Source organism: Paralichthys olivaceus, chromosome 15, assembly GCF_024713975.1.
Source record: "Paralichthys olivaceus isolate ysfri-2021 chromosome 15, ASM2471397v2, whole genome shotgun sequence".
Taxonomy (NCBI): Eukaryota; Metazoa; Chordata; class Actinopteri; order Pleuronectiformes; family Paralichthyidae; genus Paralichthys; species Paralichthys olivaceus.
The window spans coordinates 9,318,954-9,335,128 of record NC_091107.1 but is presented as its reverse complement, the minus strand read 5'-3'; the positions used below and the strand labels follow the sequence as shown (position 1 = coordinate 9,335,128).

The window sequence follows — 16,175 nt, the reverse complement described above, 5'->3', positions numbered from 1 at the left end:
CTATCCTGTGACGTCATTGTAGCTTATTTATTTTCAATCAGAACTGCTTACAAATGTTTTTTTTAGATCCATTTAAATAAAAACTTACAAAACATAGCTTGAAACCTGGGGTCTGTATGACGTGATTGTTCAAGTAGAACATGAAAAAAATACACATTTACTACACGCCATACCCGAAGAGTGCTTCCCTTCCTGCAGACGACAGCCTGACTGTCTACAAGAGGAAGTTTGATTGTGTTTACGCTGCATAAAATAACAATGCTCATAAATAAAAAAGAACACAGACTTAAATAGGTAGAATACTGACTTTCAGCTGCACTTGAGCTAGAAACAAACTCCCTGTCGTGTTTACTTGGGTCCGTTGCTGCAGGAAACAGCCGCTGTGGTTTACTGTTTTGTTGAAGTGAGGTAGATCATTGGTTTTCATCTGTGTACAAAGTCAAACAAAAAACAGAAGAAAAATACCCAACAGATTAAATAAGTTATGTTGCATTGCTTTCACTAGCAAAACTACACAGAGTACTTGAATAAGACTACAACTACCACTACGTTTACTCATTCTACTGCTAATATAATAGTAATAAGTGCATGATCTTTGTATCTGTGTGTACCCTGTCTGCACATCTGCCTGCACAGCTGCGTGGTTAACCTGATGCTCTATGAGGCAGTGACATTGGTTTTCTCAGACACGGGGAGAACAGATTCAGTCGCGTTGTCGATCGCATTCAGCCCCATCCTGTCGTCGGGTTCGGCCGCCCTGGTTGGCTGCTGCACGGGTCCCTGACCTGTGATAGACCAAGGCACGGTGGGTGGTGGAGCGGTGGCGTTCTGCAGAGCGTCCGATTGGTTGAGAGAGCAGGTGCCGCCGAAGCTTCTGCACAGCGCACCCCAGTGCTGCTCACACTGCCCGCGGAGCCGCCGACTGACCCACGACCTGACCTCGTCGCCACACTTCAACAGGAAGTTCACCAACTCCACGTACGGGCTGGAAGGACGTGCACACACAAGAAGAAGATGCTATTGACCATGTGTGTCAACTTTATCATTATCACCCCTGTTTGTTTGTTTGTTTGTTTGTCGGAAGTATGTGGATCCAGGATCTATTTTTTACTACATTTAACATTTAAGCTTTTTTAATGTGCACATTTAGGTAACTAATATCTGATCAGTGCAATTTGGTGCAGCCTGATTGAATTTGAGAGGACTTGGGGAAGGTATGTGCTTTACTGAGTTAACTGGTTAACAATGAAACTTGCGTTACTCTCACAGAACAGAGGATACAGTGGCTTTAAAGTCACCAACATTCAGCGACCTGTTGAACATGTCTTTCACAGCAGACATTTCAATACGTCATATAAGATCAAGATTAAGATTAAGGTCCCACACACATCACGAACATGCAGACATAGGGAAATTTGACCTCTGTATTTAACCCATCCGTCTGAACGGAGCACACACGGAACACACGGAACACACGGAACACAATCCACACAGTGACCACACACGGAACAGTGGGCAGCCATGAAGGCACCCGGGGAGCAATAGGGGGGTCCGGTGCCTTGCTCAAGGGCACCTCGGGAGTGCCCAGGAGGTGAACTAGCACCTCTCCAACTTCCGCCCATGCTGGAATATGAACCGGCCACCCTCCGGTTCCCAAGCCAAGTCGCTATGGACTGCGCTACTGCCTCCCCAATAAGGGTTTGATAAGAGTTTGATAAGGGTTTACCAACATTAATTACACCTCAGGTGGGTTTCTCTTAAACCAGCCACTAGGGATACGCTTTTGGGTAGTTCTAGTGCCGGTCCCAAGCCCGGATAAATGGTGAGGGTTGCGTCAGGAGGGCATCCGGCGTAAAATTTGTGCCAAAACAAACATGCGGATCACAAATAGGAGGGGTAGTGGATATATTGGCAGATGATCCGCTGTGGCGACCCCGAAAAGGGAGCAGCCGAAAGATGAAGAAGAAGAAGGTGCATTTTCAATTTGTGCATGAAAAAACTTTTTGTGAAAAAGCTGAAAATTCAAAGAAACCAAAAAAAAATTGAGATGAAGGATTTTTTACGTGTGGCTGAGATGGAGAAATAGTTTGGGTCTACATCAATGACAGTAAATAATACTGCATTTCTCACTGAGTGTTTCACTGATGCTGTCGCTGATAAAGGTTTGCTGTTTATATGTTTACATGTGTGTGTGTCTTCATCTCACCCTGGAGGAAACATCAGGTGGAACTGGACCAGGCTCCCCGTGGTGTCCATGTGGTCCCTCAGTGCCAGACACAGCTGGTGTTTGGAGTAGCACTCTCTCTGCAGTGAGAACACCATCTCTTTCACCGCTGAGCACCGGCGGCTCACACAGCTGAAGCGCTGCCGCAGTCCCAGCGCCATGCACCGCAAAGCATCCTTAACAAATGACTTACCCTGGGAGAGAGAAAGAGAGAGAGAGAAAGAATCAATGGGACATGTCTCATAGCATATTTAGCAAAGCTGCATGTTCTGAGCACAATGTCAAATCTGACCTAAGGTGGGTCAGATTCCTTTTTCTGCTATTTCCTCTGTCTCTCCACTGAATAAAATAAATCTCATTATTTTCTGTGCGACCTGCACCCATTGGACATTACCAGCTGTCAGTCACATTCAATCCACGCCCCAATACATATGGTACTTTATCGTCCACTTCAATGTAAATGGAACCGTTATTTACACAATGAACATCATAGTTTCTTGAAGAAGACTTGAAACTTAAGATTGAGACCATAAGCTCCTTAGGAAAATGTTTACTGACGTTATAAATCAAGTGAGAATTAGAATTATTTTCTCAGAGACTATAAAACTGACTTGTATTTGCAACCAGTGGAGTCGCCCCGTTGCTGCTCAAGAGAATAAAGGTTTCAGGCACTTCTGCTTTGGCTTCACTTTCTGGAAACAGAGTCAAAGTTCATTGTTATATAGAGTCTTTGGTTTTTGACTAATCAGCTTATATCAACTTTTTTCTCTCAACTCAAACAACAACAGCTGTTCTTGTCTGTTTGCTCAACATCAAGAACATAACCTTGAACTGCACATTTGTTAAATATGCTTTTTATGTGCAAATTTAATGGGCAGATCACTGAACTGCCTGGGCACAGGCCCAGTGGCCCACTGGGTCAGGGGACCTCGGGATGAAATAACAAAGTCAATCTAATGACTGCCAACATACTGAAGACCACTGAATTTAGAGATGGACGTCATGACCGCTCCCCAAAAGGGAAGCCAAAGCATCTTGATTGCCCTCTAGTGGATGGCAGCAGTATAGGTCATAAGCCCTGCCTCCTCTATGTTAGCAGATGGGACGTGGATCAAACTCAAAAGTCAAAGTACACGTCAAATACATTTATCTCAAAGATGGTTATCAGCAGGACCTTGATACCACGGCTCCAGCTCCCGATCGCGACTCTGGCTGTAAAAGCACAAGATGGCAGCGTTCGAATCCCAGATATTTTGGCTTCATTTTTAGATAGTGAGGGGAAGCAGAGACACCTCGTCCATTTTTATATACAGTCTCAAGCATAAAAACAATAAAGTGACAAACTTAAGGCTTAAAAGGTGATCGTTTGTTAGCGTGTGGATCTATGTTATATATCCAGTACACAGTCACATACAGGTTCTCACCGAACATCACCCACTGTGCCTGTTCCCACGGGAGACACATTGCATCACTCTCTCACACTTCTATTCTAGTGAAGTAGACAAGCTGTTCCCTCTCTCATTTCAGTCCCCCCGTCAGTTTACTCTGTGACCAGTGCCATGCATAACTATACTCTGCTCACTATGCAACAAACATTCCTCACAAATGACTGTAATGACTGAGGGGATTACACCAAATACCGACATGCATCTGAATATGTCTTATCTACATCTGCCCTTAGGTTTCGGGCATGTTTTCAAGTGTCCGAGTGCGTGGAAGGAGGTCAGACCCTCGTCGGGCTCCCCACCTGTGAGTCGTAGCGCCCGGCGTTGTGCAGCAGAGTGAGACAGATGTGGTGCAGCCCTTGGATTTCACAGGAGTTGTTGTTGAAACACTGAAAGGTCCCACAGCCGACGTCCCCTGAACTCACCAGGCAACTCTGGATCTCCACTGAGAGACATGGAAACAGAGGTGAGTGTTAATGTCCCCACAGTGACACCACAGTGTCCCACATATTTACTGCTGTGCTAATGAATGTTGAATTCTTTTTTTAGACAACACAGTGAGCGTTACAGTCACGCTGCACATCAGGATGAAAGGTTTTGGTTGAAAAGAGCTGGACCGATTTATTGATTATCTGATGATAATCTGACAATATGAGCCTTTCACAGACATATCGTTATCAGCATTTATGTTTGCTGATATGAAACCTTTTATTTTGACTTTCACTTTTGTTATTTTTCTATATTACTTTTAAGTTCTGTATATATTGCGTTATTTGTGTTTCCTTTTTCTTTGTAGTTATTTATAATAAAGTAAGATAATGACATCTTGGAAATCATATGGGAAATGTTTTACTCCCACCTACAGGAAACCGGTGTCACCACAACTCCAGGTACAACCATAGACTTCAATTTCCTTTTTTTATGCAGAAACATTTGAATGAGAGAGGTGCAGTACCTGTGAGAGAGACCAGGGTTCTGACTGTAATCAAAACCTTTTCATTGTATTACTTTTGTGCACAGAAATCTGGGTGTGTGGTAGCATTTATATTCACAGGCTACACTGCAGTGGACAGCTGGGACTAGGAATCGTCCAGAGGAGACAGTGAGACATTTTACTGTCCAACATCAGTGATGGACAACAAGGCTTTTACTGAGCTTGAAGCAGTATTTCACTTCAGGTAGTGTTTGGGCTGGTTATTTAACTGGTTTTCTTATATTAACTCTTTGATAAACTATGGTTTGTGGAATTTAGATTGATTTCTGATTGTCTGAGCACATTAATTCCAGTGAACCTGAGAAGTCAACACTCATCACTTCTAGTCTGGACTCTTCATTCGAAGTTAAACTTTAACCCTCAAACATGAATGCGTCGTTGTGTTGTAGATGTTGTTGTTCCTGCTGCTGTTGTGGGTCTATATGCTGTGGCTATGGCTGCTGCTGCTGCTCATGCAGTGCAGCCTGCAGGCGGCTCAGCTCCGGGCCGGAGCCCTGCAGGCACGGAGGGAATGTGCTTAGACAGGATCGAGCTGCGCGGAGCTGCGCATTGAGTTACAAGCCACCAACAGAGCCGGACACGCGCTCTCTCTCTCTCTCTCTCTCTCTCTCCACAGCCCGGCCCGGCACGGACCGACGCACGGCTGCGGCCTGTGGCTGCAGTTTAAACAATAGCATGGCTGCACAGAGTGAAGAGAAGCTTTATTCTAAATGATAGAAGAGGTGTCATATGGTCACTTTACAGCGCACACACAAGAATAATATCACCATGCAACCGAGTGTTATTATTATTCAGTATTGATATTATATCCGAATGACTATATATGTTATTATCAAGACTGCATGGTATTCATCCAGGTCACAAAGCTCAAGAATAAAGAAATATCCTGCATGTTTAAAAATATAATGTCCACGTCCAAAAACAGGTCACATACAGTAGGATTCAAAATGTGTTAAATGCAAAAAGGGCAGATTTCAACACCAAAACCAAGTCGCCACTCACTCACTTATGCAGCAGTGTCGTGCATGTTGGACTCACCTGTGCTCTGCAGGGACAGTCGTCTTTTGGCCTGACTCGCATGTTTCTCCAGGACATCCTGCGGGTCCAGGGTCAGCAGCTGTTGACAGGCCAGCAGCAGCAGCAGGAGAAGCACCCGGACCAGGTTCACCGGCATGTCTGAGACCACCTGAGCCTGCATGTGTTAATGTCTGTGAGTGTAGCTGCTGCTGTCCTGTTTGTTTTGTTGGAGGGAAGTTACAGCACCAGGAGGAGGAGAAGGAGGTGGAGAAGGAGGAGGAGCGCAGCCTCGACGAAGAGTTTCCACCAGACAGCGTGTGCGCGGCATGAAGGCTGTTATATAGAGCTGGACAGGGGTGCGCGTTCACGACGGTCTGAGTGAAGGGAGCTGGTGCCCGCCACCAATCACGGCGCAGCCCCGTGAACGCGCAGGACAGTGGGGCTAGAAGTTTGTCATTGATGAGAGATTAGTATTTTTAATGTGACTGAACAGACTGATTGAAGATTGAGCTTTTTCTGCCTGAGAATTGCTACTGATATTACACACACACACACACAAACACACACAAGCTTGTACTTCTATCTTAGTGAGGACACTCATTGGCATTTCCTAGACCCTTACCCAAACAACCACTAAAGGTGGGTCAAAAGTGAGGACCAGCCAAAATGTCCTCACTTTCCCAAAAATGTTCTCACTCCGTAGGTTGTAGGCTCAAGATGTCCTCACAAAGATATCTAACTCTAACTCTATAACCAAGTCTTTACCCTCAAACAGCCCGAGGACCAGCAAAAATGTCCTAAAGTCCAAATATCCTCATAATGATTGAACCAAAATTGACCCTCATAACTATGTATAAACATATGCGCACACACACACACATATCTATAATATATTATAATTTTATATATTTTAAGGCTAGCGAGCCAAGAAAAAAAATCACACTCACAAACTCCCCAAATGTGAGAATGTTCTTGTGTTCTGAGGTCTTCCTGTTCCTCTGGAGTCTGCGGGGGTACGGGAAGGTCAACCACTCAAGACATCCGCACTCAATTAACCAGCCAGCCAGCGTGTGTGTGTGTGTGCGTGTGTGTTTCTGTGTGTGTGTGTGTGTGTGTGTGTGTGTGTGTTTGAGGGTTAGCAGCTGCTTTCTTGGCAGAGAGACGTGCAGGGAGGAACGTCTCACACTGAAACAGAGAGCAGGAGAATGTGAATAGGCTCAGGTTTGCCAGATTGTTGGAGAGCGTCATTCCTGTAAACTTACATTTTTCATCCCACATTATGTTTGTCTAACATGCTTTTATATGTAAATTAGATATGCCTTTGAGATATCCATGTTTTACCACTTTCTAACAGGGCACCATTTATGAGAGAGTTAAAGATGTACCTAATGGTTTTAATAATTTAATTTAAAGTCATCTATAGGGAAAAATGTTGTGCCTTCAGGTTGTGTAAAATCTCTTTGACCGCTCTACTCTAACTCTTGCAATGTCCAAGATCCACCCCAAAATTCAACGGTACTTACCTGACCCATAACACATCCATCCACCAAGTTTTGTGGTAATTCATCCTGTGGTTTTTCAGTAATACTGCTAAAAAACAAGCAAACAAAACAGATGAAAATATCACCTCCTTGGCAGATGTCACAAAAGTCTTTGCACACTGGTTATTAAAGCTAAAATGTAATTATGAAGAAGTAACATGCAGCAGATGAGGCTGACTGGAAACTCTGTTGTGCATTTACCCAAATTAAAAGTTCGTTTTGACCTCATGTTGGATGAAAAGTTAAATGTGAGTTATTCTCCATTAATCCTCTGGGCACCATTAATGAGTGTAATCTATTTCATGGTTATTCGGCCCAAAATGTGTTTGAGACCCTTCAGTCAAAACCACTAACGTGAAAATAGCAACATTTTGGATTATTATTTCTTAGGGTCTGACTTACTTTAAAATTGCCTCCAGACAACGGGATGAATTATAAACAGCTGTCTCTACCTTAATGAAATATATCGCTACATCTCCCATGATTTATTTGTTCCCTGAACACAGCTTGCTGAATGTGAGTCAAAGGTGAGTGAAGCTTTGTTTTCTTTCTTCACAATGCATACAAATGTTGCTGCCTTGTTGTTGTGGTTGTATGTATTGATTCATAACGGCCATGACCTCTGACCTCCACATAGGGATGGGTCATGTGACACACTAACACCAGCACATCGGCATCTCCATGCAGACCAAACAAATACCTTTGCCTCCTTCGGGTTAATCTGCCCTGCATCCGAGAGGCCTTCAGTGAACGCAGTTGGGAACAAGTGTATGTGTGTGTGTGTGTGTGTGAGGTCAAGGTAGAAAGACAAGGTGTGTTTATGTGTGTGTCCGTACATGGGGCCCAACTGAGGAGGACACACTCTTTCAGGAGCCAATGTTGAAACTTTTTGACGTCGGTTGGAGGACTTTTTTTCCTCTCCGCAACGCTCATTATGCTTCAAAACAACACCCCACATCTTCCCTCACACAACCCCTGGTGACCACCCACACGATGACCCTTCACCCCGACACCAAACACACACACACATGCCCAAAACAGCAAAAAAGTGTACATGGACACCACTGTGCAAACAGCACACACGCGGGACCCTCTTGCACTCTTGTAAACAATATTGTACACGTCGCCCTCTGTGTGTGTGTGGACATATAGATCAAAGTCACAAGTATCTGCTTTGTGATAACTGATCAGAGGAGGAAGTGTTACCACAACTTTTGGGTTTGTAAATGCTGTCATCACACGGCTCTACTCTGAAGTGCTCAGTTCACCACAGTTTGTATTGTAAGATGCAAAACTTTGGACAACTTAACTTCAAAGCAGATTGTTCGTTGACCAAAAGTACATATGGATCCCAACATTTATTTTTGACTCAAAGTTGTGGTTTTTAAAATTCTTTTGAAAAACTCAAAAACATCAGTAATTTTTTTTTAGTAAAAAGTAGCTTCAACGAAACAAGGTTGAGGTGATGTCTACAGATCATTAATGAGCCTCCAGGACTTTCTTGTTGTAAAGTTACTGCTGAGCTTTGATGCTTGTCTTGTAAACAGCTGTAAAACATAGTTTCATTCATACCTTATTTGATAATAAGACAAGAATTAATAGATGTATTATCACATTTCATGAATCGACGAGTAAATGGTCAAAGATCACTGAATTAATTGATTATACTCATCTATTCAATTCAAAACTTCAAAGCACCATGGGAGAACAAAAACACACAGCAATGCAGACACACATAATATTTGCGTTAACATATAGATCCGTCTGCTGCCAAAAACAAGGAGTTAAATCAATATCGTTGTGCAATGTGTGATGATGCGCACAAAAACACTTACAAATGACTGAGGTTAAACCTGGATTGATTGAGGCTTTGACAGTCGGCTTCTATGAGAAACTACATTAAACTAAATTTATCAGCCTGCCACAGGGACAACACGTGTTTTAAAAACACAATTTTCATGTAGTGAAGGGCTGGTTGTATCTTTGACAAAACAATAGGACACAATGGCTGGGTGACAGTTGCCTTGTAGCTGATGCAGTAGATACAAAATCAGTGAGGTCACTCATTGCAACTTCAGACTGTAAACTACAGCTGCTATTTGTTCTGCAGATGGGTCACGTAGGAGTGGCAGCAACAGCAAAAAAAAGTAAAGAGGTTTTTCTCCAAAATAGCAATGGTAGAAAAGTGTTGAAAACTATTGGATTCTGCCCAACAAGAATAACAGCCCCGCCTGGTGGCAGTGTTTTGCAATTCTGGGCTCTCCTCTGTTTTCACTTTAGCAAAAACAATATTGTTATTGTTACTCAGAGGAAATGATAGACTGTGTGTCTACCTTTCACAGAGTATCAGAATATCTTTACTGATAAAAGCCCAGAAGTAAAAAAGGATACAATAAAGAAACAGATGAAAGAGAGGAACGTGATATTAGATGTGTTTACTAAAGAAGAAGGGATGCACAATCACTAATACAAAATACAAACATGCACAAAAAAAGGAAACCTGAAGGACATATCTAAAGGATTTTCTTGCCTGCAGACGCGTGTCTGAGTAGTTGGATGTAACCTGCTGGATCGTCTTCCTCTAAACCTCAGAACTTAAACATCCCACTGACTTTAATCCTCCATCTGAATCAGAACAGACACATTTTAAAGCTTAAAGTCAAAATCGTATTGGTGGAAAATGCACACAAGTACACAAACAACCTGAGTGAAATATATAATATGTAACACTGCAAAATAACATTAAAAAACGTGACCAAATTATTGAAAAGGTAATAGTCCAGGTTTGTGCAGTGTCAGTGTAACTTCTCCAGCTGTTGGTCATGTAGGAGAATCAGGCGATGAAACAGCACCTGATGTTCAACATTTTGAACTCAGCAACATTCCTGCCTCCCTTCATTAGACAACATAGCAGGAAACAACCTCCTCCTCTCCCTCTGATGCTGCACCTTTCACAGGTCTAACACAGCCATACTACATTGCATGTAGATCAGCATATATGCCTGCAGTGAGAGGGAATACAGATTTCTTTACTGTATCTCTGAAGTGTTCTCAAGAGTGTACTTGAGTTTTCTTAACCGGACCTCAGGGGGTTTTGGGGCCCAACGCAGACGGGGCCTCCTGCGGTTCTGTCGGTTCACACGGTGCAGAGTTAGAACTTGATGTGTTCTCCTCCTTCCTGTCCCCTGACAGGAAATCGTGGATGGCTGTTTCTATGTGTGGTCGGAAAGTGTGGTTCATTTTGGGGTCCACAACCTGAGTGATGATCCTGTCAACACCGGACTCCAACATACCGGATCTAAAAGCAAACAAAGAAAAACAGGATTTGCATCAATAAATGTAATGATAATTATTGATGATTTTGCTATTTGCATTCTGATTAGACGAGCAAATGTCTCTCTACTGATCAAGAGGTCAAAACTAATTTCATCAGCAACAGTACCTGGTAAAAAACTAAACATATATTGACTGATTATTAAGATAATTTTTTAAGCAAAAACACCATAATCAATTATTCATTGAAAACATGTTGACAAGACATTTGAAGTGTTTTCTAATGTTGTATAGAACAAATGATTAAGTAATAAATAGAACATAATTAACCAATATAATAAATAACAACTGATTGCAGTCCTACTCTTTGGATGTTCCCACATTTTACAAAAGAATGTTAAATATCTGGCCTTTAACAGAAAAAATGGTGGTACCTTGACTGGGTTTCAATTTCACAAGTCATAACAAATATTGACTAATCTGTGGACATGTGTAAAGTGAATAGAATAAAAGTGTATTGTTATTTCTTTACACTGTGAACCAGACATTAAATAAGTTAAAGACTGAAAGCAGCACTCACTGAACAACACTTTGCCTCAGTCCATTCCTCATCTGGTTCTTGTTGTTGGTTGGGTTCCAGTCTTGCGTGCTCAGGTGCGACGTGACAAAGTTGTCCACTTTTTGTCGCAGGTTCTGATAGGCAGGCTGGCAGCAACGACAGTGACAGCGACATTAAGACTAACAAGTCGGTCGTAAGCCAAAGTTTAGCTGCCCCTGGACATATGGCATTTGACTGATTTTTAAGAAATAAGATCACGGTGGCTGTTCAGGTTTTCAGTTTGCTGATTGATTGAGTGAGGTTTCATTTGCTGCTCATCAGTGCCACAGTCACAGGGAACCCATAGAACCGTTGATATTTACTTGTAATGATCATTTTCCACTTAAACAAACGTCAACAAATATGTAAACAACAAGATATTTAGAAACATCCAGGAGACATTAGCACACAACCCAACCTCAACAGAATGACACACTGGGATATCATGCTGCTTCTTATGTTTGAGCTACATTAACAATGAAGATAATACTAAAACTATCGACGGGTTGATCCAAAGATGGATCAAAACATGCTAGCATTAGCTTGTAGTCTGGCTAAAGTTAGCTGCCTACCTTCGTATCGACGTCGGCCAGACAGTCCCGACGGAACTCGTCGAACAGCCCCCGGTTCTTCAGGTGCTCCACAATCATGGCGATGAGCTGCGGGTCTCCCGGGGGGAGGTTGGACGGACCCTCCGCCATGTCGAACACACCCGGGACGTGCTATTTAAATGTTAGCTACGCGAAAAGCTAGTTTAGCTTAGCGAGGCTGTAGCTCTTACAAGAGAAGCGATGGATTCTTTCAACTCTCTGAAAACCTGCGGGTGGAGTGAATGTTGCTCCTGGGTGCCAGTCGCTCCTTGACGAACGGTAGACGCTGTACTGCAAATCAAATGCTCAGATCCCCGGTTTCACGCATGTGCGTTTGGAATGTAACCCGGAAGTACTCAATTCAATGCTTGTCGCGGACTCGGAGGGAAAAACACTAGCATGCGATGAAATAACGTAATTTACAAAATAAAACAACTTAAAAAACCCAAACTATACCAGCTGAATAAAGGAAGCTCTTCGGGCGAGGGGGAAGGAGCTCCGCTAGTTGTCGCAGGTTTTGGTTTAGCCTGGAGTACCCGAGCTGAAGGTAACGCTAACTAGCCATGATTGCTAACATTTACAAACTGATCACTGGTACCAAAACTCACAGGTACAGATTTTCAGATGCTACCAAGGTGCAGCAGGGAATTGTTTTAAAGTCAGCGGACCCACAACAGCCCTGTGATTGTGGACTGTGGGTTTCCGTGAGTCTACATTAGCTCGTTGGCGTTGTGTCGAGCTGTCCGATCCTATAAATAGCGTGTTGCGTTAAAGAGATCTACATGCTCGATGGTGTGTTTGTCTGTGTGGAGGGGCAGTGATGTGTCAGAAGCTGGATAGTTATTCATTCGTTTTATAGGTTAATACAATTGTTGTTTGTTTTCCCTCTGACAGAAGCACATGTATTTATTATCCTGCTTTGAGACACACGCTGACTTTCTCTCTCAAGTTTCATGAACAGATACTTATTCACAAAACCTTTGATTACAGAGGAAACCTTACAAGACTGTGAGAACTTGACATCAAAACTACCTCTGAAATATTACAGAAGAAATGGCAAAGGAGGATATTAAATCATCCCTACTTCAGAGTAATAGACATGTCATGTATAATGTATATTATCTCTCTAACAAGTCTCATGCTTGTTGTAGATGAGTGGTGCTTCAGATGCCAACAAAGAGTTTATGGAGCAGCTGCGGCTGCAGGACCTCTACGGCCAGAGAACTGAGGATGGTTCTGACCCCTACACCTACACCGACCCAGAGGACGGGACGGTTTACGACTGGGATCCTGAGAAGAAGGCCTGGTTCCCCAAAGTATGAACATTGCTACCTCTCAATTTATGTTTTCCCACAGTGCATTTGGTCTAAAGTCTCTAAATTCCTGTCTTGTCCTCTGTTTTGTGTAAACCCAGACTGAGTCCACAGCGTTGAGTTTGAGGCTCGGTGCTGGTTGCAGGACCCTTTTGTTTTTCTTGTGTTGCTGTAGATTGAATCTGGAAGTGATCAGATGCTTCTCTGATGCTACTACTTTATGGAGAGGATTGTGGAACATGTAGCAGAAAAATACTTTTATTTTGATCAGTATGCTTTATTTATGATATGAAGGTTTTGCTTATTGAACACCTGTCAGTGATGAATTTACTCATGAAGGTTTTTGGCCTTAAAAGCTATAACTTTGAACAGTTACAGTTTCTATAATGTGTGACAAATAGCCAGTTTCCGAGTTAATGTTAAATGAGTTTGCTTTGTTTTCCTAGATAACAGAGGACTTCATCGCAGCCTACCAGGCCAACTATGGCTTCACTAAGGAAGGAGAACAGGATGCAAACAACGCTGCAGTGAGCAGCACTGAACCAGCAGCCCCTAAACCAGACAGCAAGCCCTCAGAAAAGCAGAAAGCAGGAGATGCCACTCAGAACCTGAATCCAGACGAGCTAGCTAAGCAGAAAGGGGAGAAGAGGAAAGCAGAGCCAGGTAAAGTGATATTCATAAACAGAGAAAGCAGTGCATATTTAAGTTCTTGTTTTTAAAGAGGTACGCTTATTGGTGTATAATTTCTCTTTATGTATATGTATAATTTCAAAGTTTAAGTTTGTATAGAATTCATCCATTGATTAAGGCTTTGCCCCTTTTTCTGTACATGTAGGATGGTTTGATATTGATGACAACAAAAACACAAACGTGTATGTGTCGGGTGAGTCTCGCTAAACGTTTTTCCTCATTGTCAAGAAAGCATTTGTCCAAAGACTGTTTATCCTATCTCTGTCTTCTTCTCTCCTTATCTCCTTTCCACAGGTCTGCCCCCCGACATCAGCGCAGATGAGTTTGCAGAACTAATGTCCAAGTGTGGAATTGTGATGCGGGATCCCATCACTGAGGAGTACAAGGTCAAACTCTACAAGGATAAAGAAGGAAATCTGAAGGGAGATGGCCTCTGCTGCTACCTCAAGGTTAGTCTTTTAGTTTCCACTTCTTAACTCCTGAAGGTCAATTACAATATTAGCTTTAATGTGTAGTCCTCTGTCTGACCAGCTTGTTTATATGTATCTGTGTGTGTGGGATTTTCTGCAGAAGGAGTCGGTGGCTTTGGCTATGCGTCTGATTGACGAGTCAGAGGTCAGAGGTTACAGACTCCATGTGGAAGCAGCACATTTTGAGCTGAAGGGACAGTACGACGCCAGTAAGAAGAAGAAGAAGAACAAAGATTATAAGAAGAAGATGCAGCAGCAACAGAAGTAAAGTCTAATCCCTGTTCTTTTTATTCAACCTCCCACTTGCAGAGATCATCTTCACTCATGACTGAAGAGAAATGAAGACATATGACTGAGCATTTCTATCTTGTTCCTGTTTGTCTTTGTCTGTGTAGACAGTTGGACTGGAGGCCAGAGAAGAAAGGAGAATTGAGAAAGAGGCATGAAAAAGTTGTCATCATCAGAAACATGTTCCATCCCAGTGACTTTGAGGTACAAAGAAGAACACACATGCAGCCACACACACATACTGTCTGTTGTGTGTGTAAATCTCTGTGATCTCCGCCTCTCTTAGGAAGATCCACTGGTGCTGAATGAGTATCGCGATGATCTGCGGACTGAGTGTGAGAAGTTCGGGGAGGTGAAGAAGGTCATCCTCTTTGACGTGAGTCGAATGTCACTAGTGATGTCTCAAAGTCATGAGCTACTGTCAGACATGCACTGATCTCCAGACACTTCCATGAAAAGTGTTGATGTGATTTCCGAAGCTGAATTTGTACGTCATGTCTGGCCTCCGGCAAGCACCTGAAAATGGCTATAGTAGAATGGTTTGAATTTCCCATCAATGGCATCAATACAGAGCCTGAACATGGTTCTGATTGTTTGTGCTGCAGAGACACCCAGATGGCGTCGCTTCAATCGCGTTCAAGGAGCCCGAACAAGCCGATGCATGCATTTTGTCATTCAATGGTCGCTGGTTTGGAGGAAGACAGCTGTCTGCCGAGCTTTGGGATGGAACAACAGACTATCAGGTAAAGCAACCAAAATATCAGAAATACTTTGAGATTGAACTGGGGAGGCCCAGCCAGGCTCATAAAATAAAGGAACTGCAACTTTTGGGAAAAAATCTATATATGTAGCTCAAGCCTCTTGGTATGCTCACTTTCGGTGTTAAGGATTGCGATGTCGAATCAGTGAAGTTCTCTTCCTCCAGCAAGAAGTCATGCTAACTCTATTTGTGCAGGTGGAAGAGACAACACGAGAGCGAGAGGAGCGACTGAAGGGCTGGTCTACTTTCTTGGAGACAGACGATCAAGGCCAGAAGAACAACAGCACCACCAAACCTGGAGAGACCGACACTGCCACAGAACCTACAGAGCCCTCCGACACAGCGGAGCCCAAACAGCACGCAGAGAAAGTGGAGCCCAAACAGCAACCGGAGACAGCAGAGCCCAAACAGCAACCGGAGACAGCAGAGCCCAAACAGCAACCGGAGACAGCAGAGCCCAAACAGCACCCGGAGACAGATCCACAACAGGAGCAGGACCTGGACTCCACAGACAGCAGCCTGGCAGGAAGCGATGATGAAGCTTAGTCATTTAAATGCACAACTTTGGTCTCTGTGACAGCCAAGTAGGACAATTGTGTGTGAGTGGACTGCTCCAAAGGTCTGTGTTGATCAGGGGAGGAGCATTTTGGACAGTTTGAGCTGTTTTGTTATGTAGAATAATAAAATAATGATTTTTCTCCTGTTATCATCCTTTTGGTTTGTATCGTAATTAGACCTGCGTTGTACAAGATGGTTATGCTCAAATACACAGCTTTCAGTTTGCCCACTGAACTGTGACCCTGAAATATCCATGAATTACAAAAGATAACTGTCTGATCTTCGTTCATTCCATTTATTTAAAATAGGAGTAATACACTCTAATTTGCTCTAGAACATCTTTCTCTTAACTCTTCTTCACCACTAGATAGTGCTGTAATCCAGCTTTTTCCTTCTCTTGGTGGGTGAAACCTG

The 16,175-nt window shown here is 43.1% G+C and overlaps 2 protein-coding genes across 2 annotated transcripts; one reads left to right on the top strand and one right to left on the bottom strand.

The window, feature by feature from the left end:
• Positions 1-8: 8 nt before the first annotated feature.
• LOC109635736 (uncharacterized) lies at positions 9-11,935 on the bottom strand. The gene is made up of 7 exons (XM_069510264.1): positions 11,665-11,935; positions 11,075-11,199; positions 10,308-10,519; positions 5,702-5,863; positions 3,972-4,114; positions 2,207-2,418; positions 9-985 (listed from the first exon to the last, which is right to left on the bottom strand). The coding sequence occupies exons 1-7, from the start codon at positions 11,791-11,793 to the stop codon at positions 658-660; spliced, it is 1,311 nt and encodes a 436-aa protein (XP_069366365.1). The 5' UTR covers positions 11,794-11,935; the 3' UTR covers positions 9-657.
• Positions 11,936-12,008: 73 nt separating this feature from the next.
• Positions 12,009-15,909, top strand: htatsf1 (HIV-1 Tat specific factor 1). Its single transcript, XM_020097204.2, has 10 exons — positions 12,009-12,229; positions 12,834-12,998; positions 13,442-13,658; positions 13,831-13,878; positions 13,980-14,134; positions 14,256-14,419; positions 14,551-14,647; positions 14,730-14,819; positions 15,049-15,186; positions 15,399-15,909. The coding sequence occupies exons 2-10, from the start codon at positions 12,834-12,836 to the stop codon at positions 15,747-15,749; spliced, it is 1,425 nt and encodes a 474-aa protein (XP_019952763.2). The 5' UTR covers positions 12,009-12,229; the 3' UTR covers positions 15,750-15,909.
• The last annotated feature ends 266 nt before the right edge of the window (positions 15,910-16,175 follow it).

Bases quoted from the DNA above. Each gene is read 5' to 3' on its own strand.
- LOC109635736 (XM_069510264.1), bottom strand. From the start codon at position 11,793: ATGGCGGAGGGTCCGTCCAACCTCCCCCCGGGAGACCCGCAGCTCATC. The intron at 5,864-10,307 runs GAGGTCCGGTTA...ACAGACATTAAC, and splicing joins GTTGGGCCCCAAAACCCCCT to ACATGCAGGCTCAGGTGGTC. The intron at 986-2,206 runs GTGAGATGAAGA...ACGTCCTTCCAG, and splicing joins CACCTGATGTTTCCTCCAGG to CCCGTACGTGGAGTTGGTGA.
- htatsf1 (XM_020097204.2), top strand. From the start codon at position 12,834: ATGAGTGGTGCTTCAGATGCCAACAAAGAGTTTATGGAGCAGCTGCGG. The intron at 14,420-14,550 runs GTAAAGTCTAAT...TTGTCTGTGTAG, and splicing joins AAGATGCAGCAGCAACAGAA to ACAGTTGGACTGGAGGCCAG. The intron at 14,820-15,048 runs GTGAGTCGAATG...TTTGTGCTGCAG, and splicing joins AGAAGGTCATCCTCTTTGAC to AGACACCCAGATGGCGTCGC.